The following is a 27477-nucleotide window of genomic DNA, read 5'->3' on the forward strand; positions in this document are numbered from 1 at the left end:
AATCAAGTCCTGGGATTTTTTATTTGTTTAAATTCATTTGCTTTAACATCTTTCAAATAAGGTCATTTTGTTTACATATTTGTCTCTCTTAATGGCACAGAGAGTAAGGATAACAAAGCTGACCGAATCAGTCTTACTTTTGCCCCAGGAAAACAAAATTCTAGAAATATTTATGAGAAATCGCCTATGGTTACATTTAATTATCAATTGCGCATAACACATAATTATTAAAGAGTCATTAAGAAATACCCTTCTAACAAAACATCAACAGACCCAGGATAAAACAGAGGTTACAACTACATCTTTTGAGGCCTGGCTCCCCCAAAATGACATTTCTTTTTACTACAAAAGGGATAAAAAGATGACTGCTAGACCAACCCTAGTCTCAGATATGATTTGAACTTGGTTTCTAAAAACCTTTTGTAGAAAGTGTTCTTCTTCTGAAATCTCCCATTAAAAAGCAAGCCCATGAGACACATTCCCAAGGTGTTAACTACGGGGACAGACACACATATGCACACACCTACGCATCCTATACTGAACCAGTTTTTTTTTAAAAAGGTTTTTATTTATTTATTCATAAGAGACACAGAGAGAGAGGCAGAGATACAGGCAGAGAGAGCGAAGCAGGCTCCATGCAGGGAGCCCAATGTGGGACTCTATCCAGGGTCACCAGGATTGCGCCCTGGGCCAAAGGCAGTGCTAAACCGCTGAGCCACCCAGGCTGCCCTATACCAGACAAGTTAAGAAGATCAGTAAAAGTCACAGCATTTTTCCCATGTGACTTTTTTTATTCCCATACAAAACATGCACAGATGTTTCTGTTGGATTACAGACGTCACTGTCAGGTCAGATTAATAAAAGCCTATTTTCCCGTTAAATAAGAAAAAGAAGTAATAAAGGAATTCATATACGCTCATGTTCTGTAATAGAAAAGAATTGGTGAATTTGCATTTTATGTTTCCTGGCCACATACACTTTTCATTTAATTAAAAGAATTTGGGAAGAAGAGTCTAAGTTCTCATGACTACTATGTAGTGTGAAGAGCTCTAAGAGCATCCTGGAAAACAGTACTTCTTTGCAGTGCCAAAAAGCACACTTGAATTGAATATTAAGTGAAGTGAGTTACTCCAAAGCCAAAAGAAAGATTGCTGAGGGCAGCTCCGGTGCAGGCCAGGGTGTGATCCTGGAGACCCGGGATCGAGTCCCACATCGGGCTCCTTGCATGGAGCCTGCTTCTCCCTCTGCCTGTGTCTCTGCCTCTCTCTCTCTGTGTGTCTATCATGAATAAATAAATAAAATATTTTAAAAGGAAGGAAGGAAGGAAAGAAGGAAGGAAGGAAGGAAGGAAGGAAGGAAGGAAGGAAGGAAAGAAAGAAAGAAAGAAAGAAAGAAAGAAAGAAAGAAAGAAAGAAAGAAAGAAAGAAAGATTGCTGAAAGGTTTAGCTAGTTTAGTTATACAAAAATAAACTGGGGAGCAGGAACCCCAGGAATTGACTCACCACTATATCCTCAGGGAATGTGTCTCTGCTGAAGGAGCCATCGTCAAACACGACCTCATAGAAGGTCTGCGATGTCACAGCAATCACTCTGCAGCTGTAATACCGGGTGTTCCGGTGCTTTGTGATGACTGTCTGCCCCACAGAGATACCCTTCTCGCCAGCCTTGGACTTCTAAAAGAAGGGGCACAGATAAAGGAGAGAAAAGAAACAGGAGAAAGATAAAAGGTAGGGATGGAAAATAAAATATATATTTATTTAGAAAAAAAATTCATGTGGTCATGATACATATTTCTAATTTTTAAACTCTTTACTGGGGAATAATTTCAAACCTAAAAGTTACAAGTATATGAGTTGTACCTATGTATTCTTGACCTTTTACCTAAATTTACCTATTGTTATCAATATCAATATTTTTAACATTTTCCTATTTCCCCATTTTTGCATATTCTGTCTCTATTTTATATACATGTATATTTACATATATAAAAATTGTATGTGGGTCTGTTATATAAATATTAACAGTCCACCCAGAATCATCTAAGAGTAAGCTACAAACGTCACCGGCTTTTACTCCTAAATACGTCAGCTGTGTATTTTCTAAAAATAGGCATTTCCCTTCACATAACCATGGTACAGTTACTAACTTTAGTAAATCTAACATGGATATGATACTTAGATCAACCATGTATGTTCTAATTTTGTCAACTGAGCCAATAATGATCTTCACAGTTTCTCCAACTCTCCCTACCCCATCCCTGCTCTCAGGGGCAAATCCAGGAGGTACTGTACTTTGCTGCCACTTCTCTTTAGCCCCTTCTAATCTGGAACATTTCTACACCCATTCTTTGTCTTTTTACGATAAGTGATACTCCTGAAGAATACAATTCTCCCTCTCCCTCCTTTTTTAATACAGCATTTGCCTGATGTTTCCTCATGATTAGATTCAAGCTATACATTCCTGGCTAGAACACCACACAGATAATGTTGTATTCTTAGGATATCACATCTGGAGGTCCATGATGTCTGCCTCTCAATGGTGATGTTAATTTTGATCCTAAACAAACTGTAGTCCAATTTCTCCACATTATAATCCCCCCTTTTCCCTTACAACTAATAAGCAATTTGTGAGAGAACCTTTAATACCATGCAAATATCCTGTTCCTACATATCTGCTTAGGTTTAGCATCCACTGACGAGTCGTGCCTGATCCAATCTTTCCTGTGACAGTGGTGATATGCTGACTTCAGCTGCTCTGGTAATCCTTCCACATTTACTAGCAGGCACCTGGCACCTGTTAAACAGGAGTCTTCTACTCTCCACACATCCACTCTTATGTGGGAGGGGAGGAAAAAAGAAGCCGGCAGAAATGGTCTGGGGCCCACAAGTCAGGCTATGGGGAGGAAGAAGAGAGGAGGGCAGTCCCTTTGCTATTCTAAGAAGTCAGGACATTATTCTGTGGGTCGAAGGAAGCCACTGAGAGGTTTAAGTATAAAAGTGATCCAGGTTTATATCGCCATAGTTGGAGAAAGGTGAGGGGGGAACTTACTGTGATGGGCCAGGTGGGAGACGAGGGCCTGGAATAAGGAATTCAGGACAAATGCTCACGATTTGGATGGAGGGCTGGGTTGGTTGGGTGGCTCCCTCCCAACAAGCATATTCCTACAGTCTCCTAGTTGTAGACTGAGCTCTGCCATCTAGTTTCTCACATGCCTAACAAAATAAAAGGGTATTTTCCTCTTTGATGTCATTCCCCAGTGTAGACTGGGTTGGTTGGGGAAGTTTTCTTTGCCTTTAGGTGTAGTTAGGTGTATAAACATCTCGACAAAGGACAACAGTAAGAAGGCTATAGTGATTTAAGGGCACTATGCTTGAAGTAGATATCATTTGTTTGATTTTAAGTTTTTTTTTTCTTTTTAGTAATTTTGACTTCCAACATGGTGCTTGAACTCACAACCCCAAGATCAAGAGTGGTGTGTTCTTCTGATTAAGCCAGCCAGACACCTGTGATGTAAAAATCATTAATAGCTAGGCCACAGTATGTTATAGTTGCTGAAATAATTACCTAGTTGCCTGTTTCATTTCTCTACCCAACCTCCTTAAATACATCTAAACTTTTAAAGTAAGAACACAATTCAAATATCATAATGAAAATGAGTAAAAAGCACAGTCTGCAGGTATCTAATTCCAACATTTGGCCCACAACCACTTAAGACTGTACAGGTCACAGCTGACCATGTGTGACCATACACAGTGGCCATGAGTGACAATGGCTGTGCTTTCTGCAGACATTCCTCTTTGTCAAAATGACTTAAAAACACTCCTGTTTAAGACTGCAAGTGCTGTATTTTACTATGGTATTATTAGTTCCTTTGTGCATATTTTATTAAAATTGGAATTAACCCTCAAAGGAAAAAATGGTTTGGATTTTAATTCTAAGCTCTGCTACTTACTAGCTGTGTGATCTTGTGATCTTGAACCTTTATCAGCCTCAGTTTGTTCATCTGTAGAAGGGATAATACTTACATTAAAGATTTCCTATAAAAACAGGATAAAGTACATAAACTACCTAGACTTATGGGCAATTGGTTCTTAACAACTGTTAACTGGTTTCATGTTTATAAGTGGAGAACATACCTACCTAAGGCCCTAGCCCCAGGTTAATACGCCACTCTTCTCTGCCATCTGCAGTAATTGGCGTATATGACTGCAGCACCCTGATTTCACATAACAAGGCTGAATCCAGCCCCAAACCATCAGTGTCCTGCTCTTTACCTCCTTTGCTTCTAACTCTTGCCAAACATAGGCACAAAGCTATGGTCCTCAGGAAGGAAGGCACAAGGAGGCCTCCTCCCCCACCTCCAATCCTCCCACAAACTTTGTTTGCAACTCTCTTAAAGCCCTGCCCAAATGACACTTTCACTGACTGTTCCTCCTACAACAGGACAAAACCCATGCATCAGTGCCACGCCTACAAGTCTTTTCTTCACGGTACCCAGAACAGCACGTACAACACTGTGGCTGCAGGATGAACAATGAATGAATGAATGAATGATTGAAAGAACAAATAATTTTTAAAAATGAATGAACAAACTGTGAGGATGGGTACAGACACATTTTCAAAATGGGAGAGGACTAATTCTAATCATTCATAGCCCAGAAAGGGGAAAAGAAAAAAAAAGGGAGGGAAGGTTTAGGAAGATGTTCATCTTTCTTGGGGGTGGGTAGGCATATATGTGGGTAGGGAAGGAATAAAGAAGGTTTATGGTAAAATACACAGGGTCTGGAAAGAAGTTGTCAGCCAGGGGAAGAGAAAAATGATACAAATTTGACAGAGGAAAGGTTGACTCTAGACTACAACCACCTTTTTCATATTTAGGACCTAAATTTTATGCAACTGGCTATTTGGAAAGATGGTCAGCACAAAAAGTAAATACTTTCATCTAAAAAAAATTTCCATGAGCATCAGGCATGACCATTTCATGGGGAGTACTAAGGAAAAGAGATTTTGTCCATAGTGCTATTTTGATAGGATTTCTGATTATTTTTGCAGGGAAAATTTATTTATTGATAAGCATGCCCTTAACTGATTATACATTCTCAAAAACATTTCCTGTCAGAAAAGCCTAAGAATCTATTGATGTTAACATTGTCATTTCTGATCAAAGAAGACAAACATGATGCAAAAGCCTCCATCAAATTATAGAAATGTCTATGGTATTTTGAAGATTAGTACACAGGCTAAGGTTGTAAAAGTTAAATTTCCTTCAACATGCATTAAACAGAAATGAACAAAAATAAATAAACAGAAATGAACAAACAGTGGTTTAAGGGGAAAAAGCACAATTTCTTTTAAATAAAGCTAGAGTCAGTTTGAAATGCTAAGGATGGGAGAAAATGTTAAGAAAATGTTACAGACATTTCACAAAAGCATCAGAGTTCTTGGACACAATTATACATGTAGAGTTACCAACATACGTCCATATACCTGTGTTAATTAAATTCTCCCAATAACTCTGTGAGATAGTTATTTTCATTAAATAGATGAAGTAGCTGTGGTACACAGTCAAGGGCCTTTTCCAAGATCTCAGAGATGATGAGAAGCTAACATGAGGCCAAGAGGCAGGCACTCTCCTATCTCGAGTGCCTTTGTATCATCAATGAGGAGAATAAATCTGGACAGAAATCAGAGGAGAAATAAAACCTACCAGGAAATGGATCTAATGGAATTCAAGCACTTGCCTAAAGAAGTTACATTTTCTTTTTCTTTCTTTTCAGGCTTATTGAACACGTCCTCTGTTCCACATACCCACTGAGATACTTCTCAGGTAAGAAAGCATTCATTTTCCTTGGTCTACTCAGAGTTCAATTAGCAAATTGGATTTGAAACCTATCTGGAGATGAAAAATGTAGGATGTATAATTGCAACATGCAGTCCATTTTTCTGTACGTACACACAACACATATACATACACTGTGGTAAATTGCAAAAATGCCCATAAATCTTCACTCCTTCCTGTTTTTACATCTATTCAATGACCTTGCAGCTCCTCCTATCAAGGGCTGGACGCTATTTCCCTGCCCTTCAAATCTGGGCTTACCTCATGCCTTAGCCTACCTAGGCCGAAAGAATGTAACAGAAGTATGCCAATTCAATGCCTTTGCTCAAGAGGCACACTTTTGCTGTTTCTTTCTAGGGGCCCTAGACTCTGTCATGTGAGTAAACTCAAGTTATCCTACTGGTAGGTAAAAGATCACATGGACCAGAGCTGAGGCCTTAGACATGAAACCTGACAGGAAAAGGTAAGCTGTTCTGCAGCTGACCATACATGAATAAGGCAATTGTCCTGGGAATAGGGGAACCACCCAGCTGAGTCCAGCCTAAATCTATGACCTACAGAATCACAAGCTAAAGAACTGTCATTGTTTTAACATTGTTTTAATCATTTGTGATGGTTTATCACACACACAACCAAGAAAAAAGAATACTAAGAAAAAATATACCAAACCACTAGCATATGTAACTCCAGGTAATGGAATTTTATTTGCTTCTTTCATGTACTTCTCTGTACTTTCTATTATATATTTCTTTAATTATTATTGAAACACTAAATATAATAAAATCGAAAAGTCCTTGCAAGTTTCTAACTTATTTTAATAACAACCAATTCACAGTCAGGTCTACTTAACCGATATGCTCAAAAAAAGAGAAGCCAAAATATTAAGAAAAGACAACATTCATCATTTATCTTTCAGTTAAACAAGATAAAAGAAGGACTTGAAATGAACACTTTGTAAAGTGGAATGATAACACAGATTTAGCTATAAAATCTCATCTGACTTAACTTGTATTTCTTATATTTAGGTCAGGCATGAGATAACAAAAAAGGTGCCTTTATTTTGTACTTAACTATCATTGATTCCTAAGACATGTTGTTTCAGAAAAATGGATAAATTTTCTCAGGTTTGGGGTTCTATTTAAAAAAACAAGAACAACAACAAAACAAAAACAAAACCCTTCAACAAATCTTTCTAGGACTCTTTGCTATACTCGCATCCTATCACCCCTAAGGGGCAGGATCCAAATAATAGGATCCAATTGTTTAAATGTACAAGAGTTTTCTTCCCACTATGTTGCTGTCAGGTTTGGGCTTAGAAAAGAAATAAGTCCTAATTACATAGCACTCTAACTTTCCCAAGATTCTACTGATGTGGAAATAAATAGTCATACTTGAAGAAAAAAAAAAAGATGTCTAACTATGTTCCTAATACCTGGACTGGCTCATTAAAGGTATGCCAACATCAAATAGGTTAATTCCAAGAAATTTAAAGCCAGTGTTGACAAAACAGGATGAAAGAAATCATTGCTGCTTACCTGATGAGTATACTATGGCAGTAAATTCTGAGCCAAAGATCCAAGAACCAGCTAGCAAGTATTGCAAAGAGGAAAAGCAATGCAAGGATGGACACTGAGTGAAAAAAGTGGCACTTAAATAAGCAATAACTGAGTGCTCATTACAAGTAAGGCACCTTGTTAGGTGAAGAGTAAAATAAAAGAATAAGAAAGTCTCTTCTCTCAAATAGATTAAAGGCTGGTAGGAGAGACATAGCTGACCAAAATGCAGTCATCAAGAATGCCCAGATGAGCACAGGAAGGGACCATTCAACAGGTTTCACTATAGGGAACATCTGAACCAGGTCTGAAGGACACATGAGGCTCCTGTACCCATCAGGGAGGCTGTTTGCAACAGGGTTTGGTGCTGTGAACCCCTACCCCTGGCTACCTTGTGAGCCTGTCGGCATCTACTCAGAACAATGTTTTAAACAATGTTTTTAAATGTTTATACATTTAAATGTATAAAATAAAGCAACAAAGACTACAAAAGAAATGAATTATATTGAAACAATACTGAAAAACAAATTTGTGGTGTAATATCTTTGCTTCTTTAATAATGTATTAAATACGAATGTCTAGTGGCAGGTCTAATACCTATTAATATTCTAGTTTCAAAGTTGTGAAGAACATAAGCAATATTTTGAGATCTCAATAGTAATGTGTTTTCTATGTGGACAGAGTCACATAAACTGTTAATGCCACCACTGCCTCAAAACTAACAGAATTGTTTAAATAGTAGCTAGAGTTAGTAGAAAATAACTGTAAATCTTTCCTCATCCTCTAAGAGACAAATTTTTCTTGATACTAAAGTATAAAAAAAGATTTTACCACCTGGAATATTTAAAGGCACAGCCGTCAACCTTCTAACAGCCTTATAAAAAATTACAACAATATTATTTATTTAATGGTGCTTGTATACACTGAAGATAAAAGGACACAGCAAAATGAAACTGAATGAAGGCATCTCTGTGAAGGGTGAAGTTATGGAGGCACTATGAGTAATAATTCTGGGTGACCTAAAGTGACACAAGAACCTGACTTAAGTACTGAGGTTGGAGTGTGCACTGCATTATCAAATAGCACTTCTCCCCACTGGGTTGAGAGCAGGGAGCAGTTAGTTCACATAAGACCCTCTCAAGCAAAGGCAGAAGCAAGGAAAATCCATCTACTGATTCTCTAATCAGACTCAGAAAAGGCTCAGCTGCATTTACATCTTGAAGAAGGGTCGCCTACCATCTGACCAGATGAATCATGGGCAGAGATAGTATCTTAGGGAAAATCCCTGACTGGGTTCTCTATCTACATAATAATGTTAATGAAGGGTGTAAATCTGAATAAAATAGTACATGCAGAGCCAGCAAAGCTGGAGAGTTGAAGAAATGAAGTAACTTATCCAATGAACAGGCCAAAAAGGACATTTCTATTTATTTTCAGTAACTCCTTCACCTTCTCAACCTAATTATTTCTCCCTAATTCTAATTCCTAGAGGGATCTGAGTAAATAAATACACACTATTCTTCTTTTACTAAACTCATGCAGAAGTCACTCATATAAATTTGCCTTGTAATAATGAAAGCTTTCTTTGTAAAATTACAAGATCTAGGTAAAAATCTTCTACCCAGAAGAACCTAAATACCTCGGGCTTCATAGAGAAATAATTGCTCTAACAGCAGAAATGCGCATGCAGACTTATAAAAATGTCACAAGTATTTAATTTTCTACATGTCTGTTCACATGTATTTTTATTTCTTGTGGGTTTTAAAGTACAAACCTATAATACAGTGGGAAATGGTGTTAAGCAGTTTCCCAGCAGATTTTTTTAAAAAGATTTTATTTATTTATTCATTAGAGACACACAGAGAGAAAGAGAGAGAGAGGCAGAGACACAGGCAGAGGGAGAAGCAGGCTCCATGCAGGTAGCCTGACGTGGGACTTGATCCCGGGTCTCCAGGATCAGGCCCTGGGCTGAAGGCAGCGCTAAACCACTGAGCCACCCGGGCTGCCCTCCTAGCAGATTTAAGGTCTTATTCACTTTAATGTCTATAGAAGTATAATTAACAGGCTGCAGAAGATACTGAGAAAAAACTAATTCTTTCCCATCTGAGTCATTAGCTCACCTCAGAGGTCTTGTTTGGTAGGTAAGTGAAGAGGACTGGACAGGAGAGAACCATCTTTAGATGCTCGCTTGGTTAATGTAGGAAACTCTCAACAGGTAGGCACCACTTGCTTTCTATTCTGAATAGTAAACAACTTACTTCAAAAACAGCAGACAGGTAAGTTCACATCAGTTAGGCTGGTGGAGCTGGAAGCCTCCCACTGCTAAGATGGGACTTGACATGAGCTCCTCCTAAGTCACAACCAACCTCATTCATTGCTACTGAACATGGGAGTCCCTGGATGCCTGCCCTCAGATGCTTTGCCTTGGGCTTTTACATTTCAGGTACTCTTCTGGCTTCTTCGGTAGCAATAGTAAAATCTGGAGAGAACTACAGTTTCAACAAAAATGTCAGACATTCAGAGTAGGCTGTGTGTATGTGTGTGTATATGTGCACATGTGCATGGGTAGAAATTAACAAGCTGATTCTAAAATTTATATGAATATGTGAAGAGACTAATATACTCAAAGTAATCTTGGAAAAAAAACAATGGTGAAGGAATTATAACTTGGGAAGGAGAAGGAAAAGTAGTGGCTCAGTTATAAGGTAAAACAACAACTTTTAAAAGTTACTTCAGATGAGACATTTTCAACAGAGAAAAGTAATAAGTGTCACTAAATGATAATTCTTGCCAATAAGGATTTTTAAATCTCAAATACAGTTGGAAAATGAATTAAAAATAGCTAAAATACATGTGAAAAGTGTTCTTATCAAGGAAAACCAAAATAAATCAGATTAATTAAATGGTTTTATAGTTTTTCCATGCCACCAAGAAGAAAACTCAGGTAAATAATGACGTCATGTAAGCTAATCCAAGCCATAGTCTCAAGTTGGAAAAGTGACTACCAAACCAGTAGTCTAAATGAAGTATCACAGATGCTCTGACTCTGATGACCTGGAAACTCTCTATCTTTTAATGAGTGGTGAACCTCTCTGAAGTGCCTTTTCATCATCTGTAAATTGCATACAAAAATGATACCAGTGCAGTGGTACTGTGCGGACCAAATGAGATAATGTAGTAATGTATGAAAGTACACAGTAAACTATAAAAGGCACTATACAAATATTAGCTATTATATTATTTTTTATTCACCTTATCTACATTGATACACTGCTCCCAAAAAAGGAGGGTGGTCCCCTTGAACAGAAGAGAAAATGACAGTGTGAAAGGCAATTGTGGTTCTATAAAGATACAGTAGTTATATGAGCATGAGCAAGAGAGGGGGAGAGAAAGGAGGAGAGAGAAGAGAGAAGTAAAGGGAGAAAGAGAAAGGGGGAGGAGAAGCGGGGAGAGAGAGACAGACAGGGACAGAGAGAGAAAGTGCGTGTGTGTGTGTGTGTGTGTGTGTGTGTGTGTGTGAGGGAGGGGATGAATGAGAGAGAGAGAGAAAGATCTTGAAATTGGAAAATTCCTAAGTTTCTTTTGAAATTTCAGGAGAAATAGCCATAGGGACAGTGGAAGAAAAGCCAGCCAGAAGCTTTCTACTGCCCATCACAACAGCATAAGTGCAGAATCTGCCTAGTTACCTCACCAATGTTAGTCAAAGAGGATAAACCCACAAAATCTTTCCATTATTAATCAAGAAAACGAATACCCATCTATTTATCTAGTGTTAATTAAATGCATCTATGTGCCCAACACCATGCTTAAAAAAGAGACGTGTGGGGGTTCTTGTGGAGACAGGAAGGGATGGGGAAAATTGAGAAGTTCTAGCAGGAATCTTTCCTTTCCAGTTTCATGCCTATGGCCCCCAAGTTCTCTCAAATATCAGCTAACGTTAATCTCTGTGGTCCCCACAGCCTCGGCCAAAGCTACTTCTCAGTATCTCGTGAGGACATCAGTCTAACACATGATAATGGTTATAACAGATTTGAAGGTACAATGAAAAGTACTGAATATAAGGGTTTGGAAATTCTGTATTTTCTCCTAATTCCTGAGAAAAGTATGAGGGGAGGGGAGCAAATTTAACCCAAAGGCTTATCGAATACTCAAGGAGGGCCAAATAAAATGGAAAGTAATAGATTAAGATATCTAATGCCCACAAAAAAAGAGCATTTCACTTCTCCTTGCCTCCTGCCCCAAGCAAAGACTTCTGAATGCCATCTCGGTAACACTGCAAAGAAAAAATGAAAAGAATGCTTTATTTTAAAATGTAGAAACAGTAATTTCTTATATTTCTTTGGATACTGCCCTCTATAATTTCACTGACCACTACATATGATGTGGGATAAACAGAGAATGCATGGCATCTCACAAAGAAAACAAGCCAATTTCAGATAAAGAATGGTCAAGAGGGACGCCTGGGTGGCACAATCAGTTGAGCATCTGACTCTTGGTTTCAGCTCAGGTCATGATCTCAGGATTGTGATCTTGGTGTCATGAGATCAAGCTCCGTGTTGGGCTCTGTGCTCAGTGTGGAGTCTGCTTGTGACTCTCGCTCTCCCTCTGCCCCTCACCTTATGTGCTCACTCTCAAGCACTATCTCTCTCAAATAAATAAGTAAATCTAAAAAAGAAAAAGAAAAAGAAAGAAAATAGAATGGTCAAGAAACCATTTAATTTTGCCTGGAAAGAAAAGTAGTACTGATTTCCAGGTGTGAAATTGTCAGACCCCAAGATGGCCACCAACATCCTGTAGAAAGGAAGGACAGAGAAGCTGGATGTCCCCAGGCTGACTGGCTTCTTGCCAAGAGACCGCACAATGGCTTTTTAGTTAATCCAGAGTTTTATACATCATGTTTGTTGAAAGTAGACATATAATGTTGACCTAGAGTACTTTTTTAGATAGAAATGTTGGAACGTATTTAATTGCCATTTCTACTGTTTGCAGTTAATAGTCTTAAAAAGTTACACTTTCATTATATTTTGTCAGTACCTATGGATTTCATTATGACTATGGCATATAATTACTGTTTTCTACATGAAGGAATTAAGAAACTCTGCCGCTTATGCTTTACAAGATGCTAGAATGTCAAATACCCTTTCCTTTTGTCTGTTGACACATTCCATTTGTATTTCTCCACTGTATCCATGGTGCTTCACTCTAATGCCAATGTTAAAATATGGGATTAGTGTCACTACTTAATTTTCTTAACAAGCTATCAGACAATAATGCATGCCTCAATTATATTATTTTTTTTTAAAAAGACTAAATTGCTGAAAAGTTTAAAATTTTCTGGGTACTGAGATACATCAATTCTGTGAAAAAGTGAGCGAGCATTTTACATGGAAACACACCTTACCTATACTAAAAAATGAAACCAGGTAAGTGGTCCTTGGAGAGGAAGACTTGATTTCTTCAGTATGTATGGTACTTTTAAGTTGCCAACTATCAACTGTGCCATGAAAACACTCCTCCACGCAGTGCAAGCCTAGGTCTGCTGACTGGCTCCCAGGTTGCATGCAGGCTGTGTGACGGGAATAACAGAGCCAAGGAGGAAAGACAACACCAACAAGTTTCTCCTGGGGATTCTGATGAGTCTGCTTTTGTGATAAAAAACAAACACCTGCACCAAGATGCAAATCTTTCTTGATTTTTTTAAAATAAAATCTGGATTCATTTGCGGCCAGAATAAAAAGTTTAGCAATACATTCTTTTCTGTGAAGCCACACATTATTACACATTTTGAGAGAGATGAAGATAACCAAAGCTGTCAGATAAGAGATCTAAATTAATCAAGGCTCTACAGAAGGTAACTATTAACACTCATGTTAAAACCATGTAAGGCCTCAGCCCTTCCATGTGGCTTCAAAGTTATTTCAGGGGCTCCTCAGGCCTTCAAGAGTAAGTACTGTCTATTTGTAAAATAAGATGTCCCACACAATATATATTCTAACACTTTTCCAGTGCATTTGGTTGTTTCCAGGAGATATATTTGAGATAATGTTCTTTTATCCAACCAGATTAAAGGATCAGAAATAAAAGTTTGGAGAAAGGCTACTCTAAGGGAAGAGATATTTCTCTGTACCACCTGGCACCTTACACTGCTCTCTATCCATAGATGAGGATGTGGCCTTGCTGACTCTGTATCTGATTCAAGAACTGATTGCTTGCAAGAATTTCCTTAAATGGAAAGGCCCAGACTCTGAAAGGTGAATTTTTCTAGAAGAGAGATATAAATCCTTAATAAAGAGCAACTGCATGGTCTCAAAATATGACTTTTATTCAGATCCAGCAGCAGCAGCTAACTCCATGCAGGCACTGCCACAACTCGGTAGCCTCAATAGGGAACAAGGTATAGCAGAAGCACCACCCCCAGACATCCTGTATGCTCTGTCTGCATGGTCTCCCCATTCTGACCAGTTTCTGTGTCCTTGGCTGATTAAACCTGGAATCGGCAATGGAGGCATCTGTTCTCTCTTCCCTAAGATTCAAAACCCCTTGAAATACCACTTAGCATCAGAAATGGGTCTAAAACCCCTGCAGATGGTGTGTGACCTGGGACCGGCCCCTTCATAAGGGGTCAGACTTTGAAAAAGACCTGGAAAGGGGGGAAGGACAGAAGAGTAAGTTGAAGACGGCTCAATTTGAGGCAGAAGAGCCTCTGGCTGAGTCTGTGAGGGCACAACCAGGAGCTTCTGGCAGAGTGTCAGCGGAATCTCTCTTCTCTGCCTCACAGCCAGGGCCAGTGACTAAACACTAGGGCCGTCCCATCTTCTGTTTCGGGTCCACTCAAGCCCTTTTCTCCTGACAAAACGCATGGGGGAGAGAAGCTCTGTGCTCACTGATCCCACCCTTCCTGTGGAAATGGCTACAGAAGTAGGAGGAGGAAACTAAATGTGGGGTATTGAATAGAGGGCAGAAAAATTTGAAATAGGATACACTTCATCTTCTCTATAAAATTAAGTAAAATGATGTTTTCACTGGTTTTACATAATAAAGTAAACAAGGGGAAGATTCATTCCCAATGTAACTATTCTAAAATGTCTCTGCTAAATATTTCTCCTCCCAGACAGAGCTGGTGTTAACTTTCCGTTACCTAGGATACATGAATTGAGATGGCAACCAAACATTTCTATTGATGAAAGGATAAGGGATTTCTTTTATTTACTGTATGTTTGATTGAGGAAGACTGACCAGACACAGGCCTGAATCACCACTGTATTTTTTTTAAATCACTGTTAAGAATTTTTTACTCCAGATCTTTTCTTGGGTTAGAATTTTCTTTTCTTTCTTTTTTTTAAAAAAAGATTTTATTTATCTATTCAAGAAAGACACAGAGAGAGAGACAGAGACACAGGCAGAGGGAGAAGCAGGTTCCCCACAGGGAGCCTGATGCGGGACTTGATCCCCGAACCCTGGGATCACAACCTGAGTAGAAGGCAGATGCTCAACTACTGAGCCACCCAGGTGTCCCTAGAATACTGTTTTTCAATATCAGTGCAAAGTCAGCAGGGCATTTAGAAAATGATTTATGTAGAATAAAAAACCATATACAAACACTAGATGATTGTGCACAAGTCTGAGAAGAGTATGGTAGTTATAGCAAACCTAACTAAACAGAGTGGGAGTTAGCAATTTCTAAACTGTTATAAGAAAAACATCCACCAAAACAATTCTACTGCCAACAAAATACAAAGACACCCAAATCTGGGAGATAGAAAAAGACCATTCAGATCATTTTTAGATGAGTGTTAGCTATATTCTAGTTCCCTTCCTTAAAAGACTGGGAGAAAATAAATTAAAAAAAAAAAAAAAGATTGGGAGAGAAACTAAAAGTGGACAGGGACAGAGTTGAGCCATAGCATTGAGATCCAGACTAAAGGAAGGAAAATAAAAAGGAAAAAGAAAGGATGGAGTCAATTCATTGCTGAGTTTGATTTGTCAACCTTATTGGAGCCAAAGCAAACTTTCTGGCATTAGAAGGCCGCACTTAGAAGAGACAAAACTCCCATAGTTGTAACCCTCTCTGTGAATTCTGACTGCCTTTAATAGAATTAGTGGCTTCCTTATTTGGGCTCCCAGAACATTTTATCCCTATCTTTGTTTAGCCTATCTTATTATGGTAATAGAGCATAGGAGCTAAGAGTCTGGGCACTGAATCAGGTGCCTGGTTTTGACCATTCTTCCTCTTACTATCTATGGTAATATATATTATAGAAACTCAAATACCCTTCACCTCAATTTCCTCATTTGTTAAAGGGATTAATAATAGTACCTGCTACAAATGGTGCTTTGTGTATTGAAGATTAAATGATATAATACTTGTAAAGTCTTCAAAACACAATTCAAGTTTTATGTTGAATAAATGTTTATCATCATTTCTTCAAAAAAGTACATCTGCTTAAAACAGGTGTGTGAATGAGGGCATGTCAGGAAGAATGTTTAAAGTTGGGCTGAGAAGTTAAAAAAAATTATGTTTTTATTTCCAGACACTCCATGGTCCCCTATATATTGAATTGAACACTTTCACAGCAATCTAACTGAAGTTCTCCATAACTAACCTTTGTGCCTAGATTATTTTTTATGAGCTGGCTAAATAAGTGCTAAGATACGAAAGGGGAGGTGGGCAGTATGCATGGCCAATCTGTTATGAAACAGTTTCTCTCTAATCCCGAAAGTCTTTAAAAAGTGGCTTTATTTCCTTAGTTTCAGTTCATTTTAAAATCTTGGAATGGGGTCACATTTTATGAGGGTTCCACCCCAATTGCATCCTTTCTTCAAAAAAGTTTAAAACGTTTTCAAGTTTGGAGACTATCCTGAAAGGATAACAAAAGGGAGCTGAGAATCAAAAGGCCACCCTCTAAAGAATAATGGGCTATAATAAGGAGCTCTGGTGCTGGACAAGTGGGTAGTGACAAGGTAGTGGGCTCTATGCCCACTGAAAATTAAAAGAATTTTAAACAAAACAAAACATCAAAATTTTATATTTTTTTGAAAATCCTATAATTGGTAGTATCAATGGTGTTATAATACTTACTGCCATATATTTTCATTGCTTTTACTATTCCTTAAAGGAAGACAGGATTTTGTTGTTGTTGTTGTTGTTTTAGATAAGAGGTGTTTAGGTGATGCTTGAAAGTGGGATTTGTCTAGACATACAACCGCTGAAGCCAATTCCATGACACTTGATCCAATGGTAAAATCAAAAAAAGAAAAGAAAACAAAGACCCCTAAAATTTTTATCAGCAACATAATATAAACACATGTAGTATGACAACCTATGATGTGACATCAAATGACCAGTTAATGATAACAGGAAAAAGCATATTAATAAGCCCTCAAATTGGAATATAAAAATAAACTTATTAAAGACAGAAAAAAATTGGACATATAAACATAAACCCTTGGTCTTTTGAAAAAAAAAATTATTTTCCTGCTCTGTCACAAACATGGCCCCATTGTCAAAGTAGCTGGTGCTCTCATGAAACCAAAACAAAAAACACCCTTCAGGGGCACCTGGGTGGCTGAGTGGTTGAGCATCTGCCTTTGGCTCAGGTCATGGTCCCAGGGCCCTGGGATCGAGTCCCACATGGAGCTTCTCCCTCTGCCTATGTCTCTGTGTCTCTCATGAATAAATAAATAAAATCTAAAACAAAACAAATCAAAAGCATCCTTCATTCCAAATTTGTTTTCTAATAGAGCACGTATAACAAAGAACCTGGGCTCCTTGATGAGTCATTGATTCCATGTTTGAAATAAGGAAATCAAGATGATTTTGCTATTTCTTATTGAAATAAAACAACAATTTCAAAGATGTCTGGAAGTGGTTTTAAATTAGGAAAATAAATTCATCTGGAAGAGGCTCCAAATGGTCAAAGTGTGACAGAAGCAACAAGAAGAAAATTATAGTCAGTTGGTACCCATTCAGTCTATAAAAGGCTATAAACCAAAATGATGCTCAAAAGGGTCAAATAATATAAAGTACAGTCAAGCAAAGTCTTACCTACTGATGTGAATTAAATAAATGCTGCCTGATTACAAAAACATAATCCTATGACCACCCATTAAGGGCCCAAGGGGCACCATACAGTAAAATGCAACATATGGTGAGATGTAATTTTGGTCTTCAAACCAAAATGCCTATTGGAACTAACTGGATTAAGAGTCATAAAACAGATACAGGGGTAGACTCCAGGAAAAAATGTTTCTAGAACCGTAGAACACTGGAGGGAGATATTGCTCCAGTACCCATATGGGAACTGAGTCTACCTTCTTCCTCTAGTAGAATACGTGGCCTTCTTGACCTTGATTCTGGCTTAAAAACTTCATGTTTATAAACATTTTATAAAATAAAAGACATGGATAAAAGTATAAATGCCTGTGGCAGAGTGATAGCTCTTTTGTTTCATATCTGGCAGCACTATACACACAGGCAACTATGTATACTCACTAGAGAAACAAAGCCCAGGGAAGCTTTGTGAGGATAGGTTGCATGCACTTCTACCCTCCCTGATCAAAACATTTCCAGTACATTTCTATGTCCTTAGCTAATCAGATGGAAGGTTTTTTGTCATTATGCATTTTCTCAAAAACTGATATTGGAAGTATATTATGCTATACAATATACTCCTGTGATTAAGAACCATTCTAGAGTTTAGAATTTAGAAGCTTTGATCATCCATCATTCTACATGTTGGTAAAGTGAGAGCTATTTTTACAAACCAAGCAAAGATTTTATTAATTTTGACAGGTATTTCACTCCAGTACCACCAAAGGTTAGCTATATAGCCATGCTGCTCTGAGCCCTTCACCAGATCCAGTGCAACATGGATCCTGTCCAGAGCCACACATAGTGATGACACAGAAGGGGTTCACTGAAGCTTGCCTGGGGAGCTGGCCTGAAGACCCAAAGGCTGAGGGAAAAAAGTAAGTGCCAAACAAGGCCTAAAGTTCTATTACAAGGATGAATGCCAGAATAAGACATGAAGAATGGCCAGAAGGGGAGAATAACAAAAGAGTAGGAGCTACCAAAACGGAAGCCAACATAACCACTACTTTCCATTATCCACATCAATAACACTGCTTTGAAGTAAGGTGCACCTATGAAGTATCTGACACACCCTTGACATAAAGATGCTCAGTAAATATCAGTTCTTTTTCTTTTCCACTAATCCTATTCCTTAGCATAGAGCATTATTGTAACAAATTTATACCAAGCAGTTTCCATGGGTGGCCAAAGAGCTAGTCAAAATACTACTTAAACCTAGCTAAATAATCTAATTAAAATAATGACCTAATTAAAAATAATTGAGTTAAAATAATATTGAATAAAATAATACCCAAAATATTTTCTCTATAAAAGTTCTTTCACTTTTTTGAATAGGTGTCTGTCTCCATCTTAATAGCCACAACTTAGAATAAGTATGAAAGAAACAAACTTCTCAAATGTCATATTTTTCAAGAGGAGAGGGCACCGACAAAAATGATGTACCTCATACAAGGTATTTATTAAAAAGGCTTTATTCATTGTAATGAACTAATGTATAAAGTGCAACTGATTTTAGTGCTCCAACACTGCATATATGGAATACTCTAATCCAACAAGGTTTATGGAAGTAATTTGCCCCCACAAAAAGATGTGTACATGTCATCTTCTCACCTCCATTGCCCTCCATTATTCAGGTGTCTCTTTCATTGAACACCCTCTAGTTTACTCAGGTGTGAGGAGACAGACCCTGTGTGGTAGCTGTACTTTCCAGGAAGTATTTACTTTAAGAGTGGCTCATTGTTTCCTTTGAAGAAGGAATATGTTTTCAAGGCTCCTAGTTTCAAAACCATTTTATGATTTATTGTGTTCTTTGGTTTTTTTCCTTACAAACATCTGTGTAACATCCACATAAGTGATTAGAAATACATCCAATACATCCAATAGAACCTTCTGAAATAGACCCAGGAAATAGTTCACACTAAATCATGGCCAAGGGTGGGTGGTCAAGTGCCACAACACTACAACATAAACACACATGCACACATTCACATGCACACACAAATGAAATCTTACATTTGAAAGACAGCAGGTGCCAAACAGCATGCTTGACAAAAACACTGAAAAAATACATATAAAAATTTAGATTAAAATAACAGGGATTAGCTGTGCACTTTCTGTAACATATTCATATCTTTAAGATTTTGGAAGCTACATATTTTTTCAAATACTAGCTTTTTTTAAAAGATCTATTTATTTTATTTTTATTTATTTATTTTTTAGATTTTATTTATTTATTCCTGAGAGACACAGAGAGAGACAGAGATATAGGCAGAGGGAGAAGCAGGCTCCCTGCAGGGAGCCCAATGCAGGACTTGATCCCAGGATGCTGGGATCACGACCTAAACTGAAGGCAGATGCTCAATCACTGAGCCACTCAGGCGTCCCTATTTATTTATTTGAGAGAGAGAGAGGGATAGCATGTGGCAGGGAGGGGCAGAGAGAGAGAACCCCAAGCAGACCTCACACTGAGTGCAGAACCCATCAAGAGACTTGATCTCATGACCCCAAGATCATGACTTGAACTGAAACCAAGAGTAAGATGCTTAACCAACTGTGCCACCCAGGCTCCCCTAAAATACCACATTTTCAATTGAAAGGGTGCTTATCATCTAATGGAAGAAGCATTATAATAAATCTGATGAGATTTTTACACTATTATCCAGAATGATTTTATGTTCAATAACACTGAAAAAGCCAGTATATCTAGAGTATTTTTGGCATTAAAGGAAGAGTAGAAGTTGCCTTAAAATGGTCCTTTTGGTGCAGAAAAAACCCACAAAAAAAACAAAAAATGGGGAGAAACAAAAAAATAAAGGAAAAAAAAACATAGAGTAAAAATGCAGATCCTAAGCTATGCAATTGTAGCTTCATACTTCATTTCACCTAAACTATATAGGTGTCTTCTATTCTGTAAAATGACTGACGAGTTCATCTGAATTTGATTTTATAGTTTTCATTGCTATGATTCAGCAATTGCCCACTACTCCCAAATAATCAAGGTATGGTGAAAATATAGCCAAACTATAGTTCCAACTCTTGAGAGCATAACCCCTGGCATATACAGTTTGCACAAAGAGAAATACTGGAATTAATTTGAAAAAGTAAAGCATATTCAGTGCAATAGGTGATCCACATGCTCTTAACCAAAGTTACCAGATTTTATGAACTCCTTCTGGTTAGTTGTCAAACATTTTGGGTAAGAATCCATACTTGAAGTCCAACTGAAGAATAATGAATAAGTAATAGCTACCAGGAATATATTTTGGAAATCCAGGATTCATAGTGCTTCCTGCCAGAGAACTTTGCAAAAACAATTTAAACACTAAAATTTTACCTTCATAAGGAAAACCTGCCATTTGATATAAATTATACGATGTTTTCCCCATGTTTCACAAAGTATACCAAACTTAGAGTGGATTCATAGGGGAGAGTAGATGTTCCTTTTGGTCATTATTTATGAAACAATTAGTAACATAAACCTGACTGAACCACACATCATAATTAGGAGGAAAGAAGTCCTGATTAAACATCTGGATCTCTTTAATAGCAACTTCAATATAATCATCAGTTAACCGCACAGCTTTGGAATATTAAAATAAGAATGTGTGATCCCAAGCAAAGCCTCAAATGAACACCTCTAGCACCATTCAAGGCTTGGAGTCATTCAACAAATAATAGAGAATGTGCTGAAAAAGCATTTACATTCCAGCACCTGTTGCTCATTAACTGAATCCACTTGGGCAAGGAATTGAACCTTGTTGCACTTAGGTTTCTTATCCTTGAGTAATACTACTTATCCATGAGTAATACTACTCATGTGGCCCAGTTCATATAGAACTGTAGCACCAAAGCCAGCAGCCACAGTAGTGAAAGAGAAAGTAATAATACAATTTTCATTTTCTGAGGGCTTATTCTGTGTCATGGACTGAAAACATAGTGAGACAGGCATGCCTTTATTTGTAGACAAGTAAGCTGAGGTTCAGAGATAAGAACGTGCACAAAGTTGCACATGTGTTGCTGGGAGAGTCCAAGTGTGAACACAAATTACTCTGACTTGAGAGGTCATGAGGTGGTTCACATCTCAAAATGCATTCCCATGTGTCATCTAATGAGGTAATGCTATTGACCACACATTATAAATGGCAAAGCACCAGAGTAATGCAATGTGTGATTACTATAATTTTTTTAAAGTTGCTAAAATGTACTTTCTGCTGAATATATAACACTATTCCTAGTAAAAACCCATCAATTCAAGAAACTAAGTAAGGAAAAAGTATGAATGAATGAATACGCAACTTGTCACCTAAAACATGAAAAGTAACTTCAAAATAGATGTGACAGTTGGTGATGTTATTTTGTACATTTGTGCATTCACACACATACAAACAAAGTCCCAACCCACAAACATCAAGTATCTCTCAAGGCGCCAATGGAAGTTGCTGGAATCATTAAAAAGCCAGGAGATTTATTGTGTATGGGTCATGGCTCCCCAAGTCCATACTGACTACCTGGCAGGCTGCTCACAGGAGATTATTAGAGACATAGGACAAGTATGTTAGGATGCAAATAGTCTGGCCAGCCCTCCCAGGGAAGCAAAGGGCAGCAAGTTAGCAAAGCTGCTCCCTGTTGGCAGCCAAAAACAATTACAGTTAACTGGAAAAGTAACAAAGGCGTATCAGCCATCTCCACACTGTCCTAATTTTTCTAAACTTTTAAAACAAATGAAAGATTCCATTTACCAACAACAGGGAAACTATAGTTAAATTCACATGCTATTTACTTGCACATTCTTTGTCCAGAAAAAGGTTCAGTCCTGAGTGAAGTAGAAAAGGCAGAAAAAAGTGACCTCTATACTTCTACATTTCTGCTTTTCTGAAATTGTCCTCACTCTTCTTAGGGCCTCCATGCTGCACCTAGCTTATCCTACCTCAGGCAGCAAGGCCCCAAATATCTGTGATCACTTGCCCCCTTCCTTTTACTGTGTTACTGTTCTGTGTTTCTTCTAGAAGAGATGAAATAAAACCCAAAGGCCAGAATGTATAGGTACATGGACCACAACACTGATGGGTCCTGGGCAAATACTAGTAAATAATAACGTATGATCCTTGCCCTCAGAGAACTCACAGTCTGGACATGTCAACAATGAGTAACATTACAGAGTAGAGCACGCTAGCCCTGGGAAGTGTACAGGAGAGAATATATATGCAGTATTGGCAACATGGAAGGAAGAAAGGACCTTACCACATTTGGGTTGACCTTATGGCGAAAGCATGTGATGTTCACCACGTATGGCCAATCGTCAGGCTCCATCAGCACCCCAGCAGCATGAGCACACGTGACATGGAAGGAGGCTGGGCAGCGGCCATAAGAACATTGGATACAGGCTCCAGAAACCTTCTTAACCCGGTGTCTGCAGAAGATGCATTTCTGGAGGGTTAAAACAAAGAACATCAATTCAAACTCTGTAATTCAGCCGACTTCCATGCCTCACAGAATAATAGCTATTGGAGGGGCAGAACTGATTATATCAACATGTCCTGACCCTCCAGAGGACCAAGTGATGAGAGCAACTGTGACAATATAAGTTGTATACTTTTAATGAAACATACTCTGATGGTCACATACTACCAAACAAACATATGTTGAAATACTTCCTGTGGTTAGGAAAGCCAAACTCTTTGCATATGCTTCTCTAGGCACAGTGAGGAAAGACTCCAAGGGTGCTCCTGTAAATTACCCATGAATGCTTCAGTTACTTCTCTTTTACCTTCTGCATGGCAGGGCTCTTGGTACATTAAGAGATAAAATGTGGGTTTGGAAGATAGGTACCTACTCTCCTAAATTAGATGAGGTCTTCAGAAATACCCTAAATAGCACAGAGATAGTCAAGGAACTGTAAAGTGTTAATGGTCCAATGTGGAAACTAGAGGCTCAAGTGTTTAGTAATACAAATCTGAACCCTTCATGATTGACATTAAAATAGGCTTCCCAAAGTGAGAAAATTGAAAATCACCCCAAAGGGCATAATTTTGTTAAGTTTCTATAGCTGCTATGCCTGGTGAAGAAAGAATGAAAATAAAAAGCAATAATTATTATCACAATCTAAAAATTAAATTGCAGGGGATCCCTGGGTGGCGCAGCGGTTTGGCGCCTGCCTTTGGCCCAGGGCGCGATCCTGGAGACCCGGGATTGAATCCCACATCGGGCTCCCGGTGCATGGAGCCTGCTTCTCCCTCTGCCTGTGTCTCTGCCTCTCTCTCTCTCTGTGACTATCATAAGTAAATAAAAATTTAAAAAAATAAAATAAAATAAAAATAAAAATTAAATTGCATACTATTAGCCCTATATATTATCAATATATTTGTTATGAAAGATGGGAAAAAATCAAACAGCTTCACTAAATGTACGATTAGTGAATTATTTAGGGTTAGAAAAAAAATGGTTCTAGAACAACATAGGGTAGGTTTAGAAAGCAGAAAAAATAGAATGATCAAAAAGCTTTGACTTTTCATTCCTAAGGATGAAAAAGGTCTACAATCTGATCAAATACTGGCACAGCTGCTCTTCTTTTATAGGGACATTTTCCTTCCCGGGACAGAAAAGGTACTTAAACTCAATGCCTTTTGGGGATCATAATATTTTATCACATACCTGTAAGAGTCAATGTGCACTTAACTTCTAACTCTTCCTTGTCCTCACATCTATCTGATCAGCAACTTTAGTCTTCTAGATTCTGTACCTTAGTCTTGCTCTGATCTTTCCCTGCCCATCTATACCAACTGCTACTGCCTCTGCCCATGGTACCCAGCATAGTAACGCCTTTCTTATTGGTCTTTTATTCCATCTCTATTCATCTTCCACAGGCCTGCCAGAATGATCTCTTTACAACATAAATCCAGTGTCAGCCCCCTGCTTAAATGTCCTTCAAAGGCTTCTCCTTATCTCCAAAACATTCCAGAAAGAAGGAACAGTATGACATGGAAGGGAAAAGCTTATAATAGGCCTTTAGAGTCTATCTGAGCAGTCTTATTTCTCACTAGTCCCCATAAGGGCACTACACGCCAGGCATTTTTATACACCCGGATTCAATGTACAATTAAGTACTTTTAAGTGGGAGTTAAGGATGTGGCTTAGCTGATTATCACACACACACACACACACACACACACACACACACACACACACCACAGAACCACAGAACTGAAATAGGACCCATTATAATCTGAATAAAAGCATTATTTAATATCTAGGTGTCTTAGCAATTGTTGCTATCAGTGTCAATACATTCTTGGTAATTCTTGGTATTTTGGGGTTTTTTTTGCCAATTCCAATTTTTAGATATGTGATGGCAGATATAATAGGAAAAACTCGTATCAAGAGCCCCAGACATAATCAGATAATCATTTAAGAGCCTAATCATACTACCTGAAGGGCAGCATTTGACTAAGTTCAGATATTGACAGATCTGAAAGTAAAAATGGTTTCCCATTTTCCTAATTAAATAGGATTTTTTTAAGAGTAGGAAAGACTGGGCAGCCCCGGTGGCTCAGCAGTTTAGCGCCGCCTTCAGACCAGGGCCTGATCCTGGAGTCCCAGGAATGAGTCCCACGTCAGGCTCCCTGCATGGAGCCTGCTTCTCCCTCTGCCTGTGTCTCTGCCTCTCTCTATGTGTGTCTCTCATGAATAAATAAATAAAATCTTAAAAAAAAAAAAAAGAGTAGGAAAGACTGAGGCATCTGGGTGGCATCTGGGTGAGCTCCCTGCAGGGAGACTGCTTCTCCCTCTCCCTATGTCCCTGCCTCTCTCTGTATGTCTCTCATGAATGAATAAATGAAAGCTTAAAAAAGAGTACTAAAGAGTATTATGACTTAAGCTAATTAATGAATTGGTAACTCCAGCCTCTTCCACCATCAACTTCCTAATTAAACAGAGGACCTCCAGGAAAGGCAAAGGAAACAGAGATAATACACTTAAGCCCAGTGAGGACTCAGTTCTTGGAATCTCATAAGGGAAGGCCTCTCCTTTCCCAGGAAGATGAGAAGTGGGCATTTCTAAGGATACAACCAGTATCCTTACAAAGTCAACCTAATGTCAGACTATTATAATTTGATGCTTTGGAAGATGTTTATTCATAGAGTTGGGAAGTCTGACTTAAACAGCAACCAGGTTTTTGAGGAGATAGAGAAATACATAAAACGGACTAGGGGAGCCATTCTGTACCTTATAGTACAGTTTGTGCTGTATTTCCAAACACCATTTTCACTTGCTTGCTACTAAACCAGTTGTTCTGTATCCTGGATGAAACATCTGTGGCAATCTGATACCTACACATGTCTGGGCGACAGAACTTAATTCAGCAGGGCAAAGACAAGGACAAATAGTTCTTAGCAATGGTACAATGTAAATGTAATAAGCACATTGAAAGAAGTAGAGATAAAGACCTATATGGAACCTGAATGACTGGTGCAATGAGTTATGCCTGGAGGCAAGACAGGAAGGCAAGAAGGCCTTCAGAAAACACATGGCTGATTGGATCAAGATGATGGACTCAGCCTGTGCTACAACTTTCCCAGTTCCAATCCCTACATAAAGATAAAGGAAAAAGAGTAAAACCATAATAGTACTACCAAGAAAAACTGCAAGTAACGACAGGGAGCATATCCCCAGCAAACAGTTGTTAGTTGGTACCTCTGAGGAGATGGTTCTGGCAAGGCCAATGCCAAGAGTAGAAGCAAAAACCTAAAAGACAAACTACCCCACTGTTGGACCAGCCGATGGTCCATCCTGCCCAATCATTAACCACAGTGAGGTAATCCTCTTTGATCTGAATCCAATCCTAAAATCTGACTCATTATTCACCACTAAGATAAGTGGATTCTCATTTGGGCTGAAGAAGGAAAAAGTGTACACACCATGCACAACTAAAATATAACCAGATTTTCAAAATCACAATCATTTGAGGTAAAACAAAAATAAATGAGAGGTGCTATGATTACTAAATAGAAGAATATCTGACCTAAGGAGTCAAGTTAAATGGAAGTCCAAAATGAGTTGAAAAGAGGTGAAGTGTATATAATGATAGAGATTCCAAAATATACCTCATTAATTAGAAAATAAGTAACAACTACATAGTAAAGAAATTCAAAATATCAGTCAAAAAAAATCAAGATGTGCTGAATATTGGATTGTATCCCACTGAAGGTCAAATTAGCAACTGGAATATGGAGCCTAGAGATTGTACAGAACACAGAAGAAAATTTTAAAAAATAGAACACAAATGCTAAGCAAAATGGAAAATAGATCCAGATGTTCTATTATCTTTCTAAAAGGCATCTTAGAGGAATAAAAAAAGAGGAAATAACAGAAATTTTCCAGACTTGAAAAAAAGCCCAACAAGTAGGATTAAAAAAAAAAAAAATCACCTACACACATATTAACCTCAAAATAAAAAGAGAAAAATCTCAAAATCTTCCAGAGAAGAAAAGAGAAAAATCTGATTACCATTAGATCTCTAATTTGCAACGGTGAATGCTAACAGATAACAAAACAACGTCTTCAGTTTCCGGAGGAAAATTAAATTTGGTCTATATTCAGCCTAATTATCATTCAAATGTGAGGCCAAACATAAAGCCTTTTTCTTTTCTTTTCCATATACAAAGATGAGATAGATGTATGTGTGAAGTAAAGAGCAACCAAAATGCTAAATATATAGATAAGTCTAAATGAATACTGACTTTATAAACAGTAATAGTAATGTCTTCTGGGTTTCAAATATAGAGAATTAGAAAAGATGACAATTTAAGCACATAAAGAAGTGGCAAAGGACATTTAAAATGTTCTAACGTTCTTGAATTGTCTGGGACAGGGGTAAAAGTATCAATTACCTAATGATGTGAAAAACAAAACAGAATAAGGAAAAATAATAAGTTCAAACAAAGACACGAAAGGAAGGAAACAGAAGCGGAATAAACAAGCACAAAGGGAAAAAACGTTTT

The 27477-nt window shown here is 38.0% G+C and overlaps 1 protein-coding gene across 28 annotated transcripts in view; it reads right to left on the reverse strand.

The window, feature by feature from the left end:
* Positions 1-27477, reverse strand: part of KDM4C (lysine demethylase 4C) — a 460147-nt gene that overhangs the window by 38538 nt on the left and 394132 nt on the right. For 17 of the 28 annotated variants that reach the window (XM_072728386.1, XM_072728383.1, XM_072728385.1 and 14 more), the window contains 2 exons: positions 22724-22909; positions 1503-1673 (listed from right to left, as the gene is read on the reverse strand). In XM_072728386.1, coding sequence (XP_072584487.1) covers positions 1503-1673; positions 22724-22909 — 357 coding nt within the window. Of the gene's footprint in view, positions 1-1502; positions 1674-3952; positions 4004-22723; positions 22910-27477 lie in introns of all 28 variants that reach the window. The other 11 variants (XM_072728376.1, XM_026001369.2, XM_026001365.2 and 8 more) reach the window with 1 other exon arrangement.

This window comes from Vulpes vulpes, chromosome 12, assembly GCF_048418805.1.
Source record: "Vulpes vulpes isolate BD-2025 chromosome 12, VulVul3, whole genome shotgun sequence".
Classification (NCBI taxonomy): domain Eukaryota; kingdom Metazoa; phylum Chordata; class Mammalia; order Carnivora; family Canidae; genus Vulpes; species Vulpes vulpes.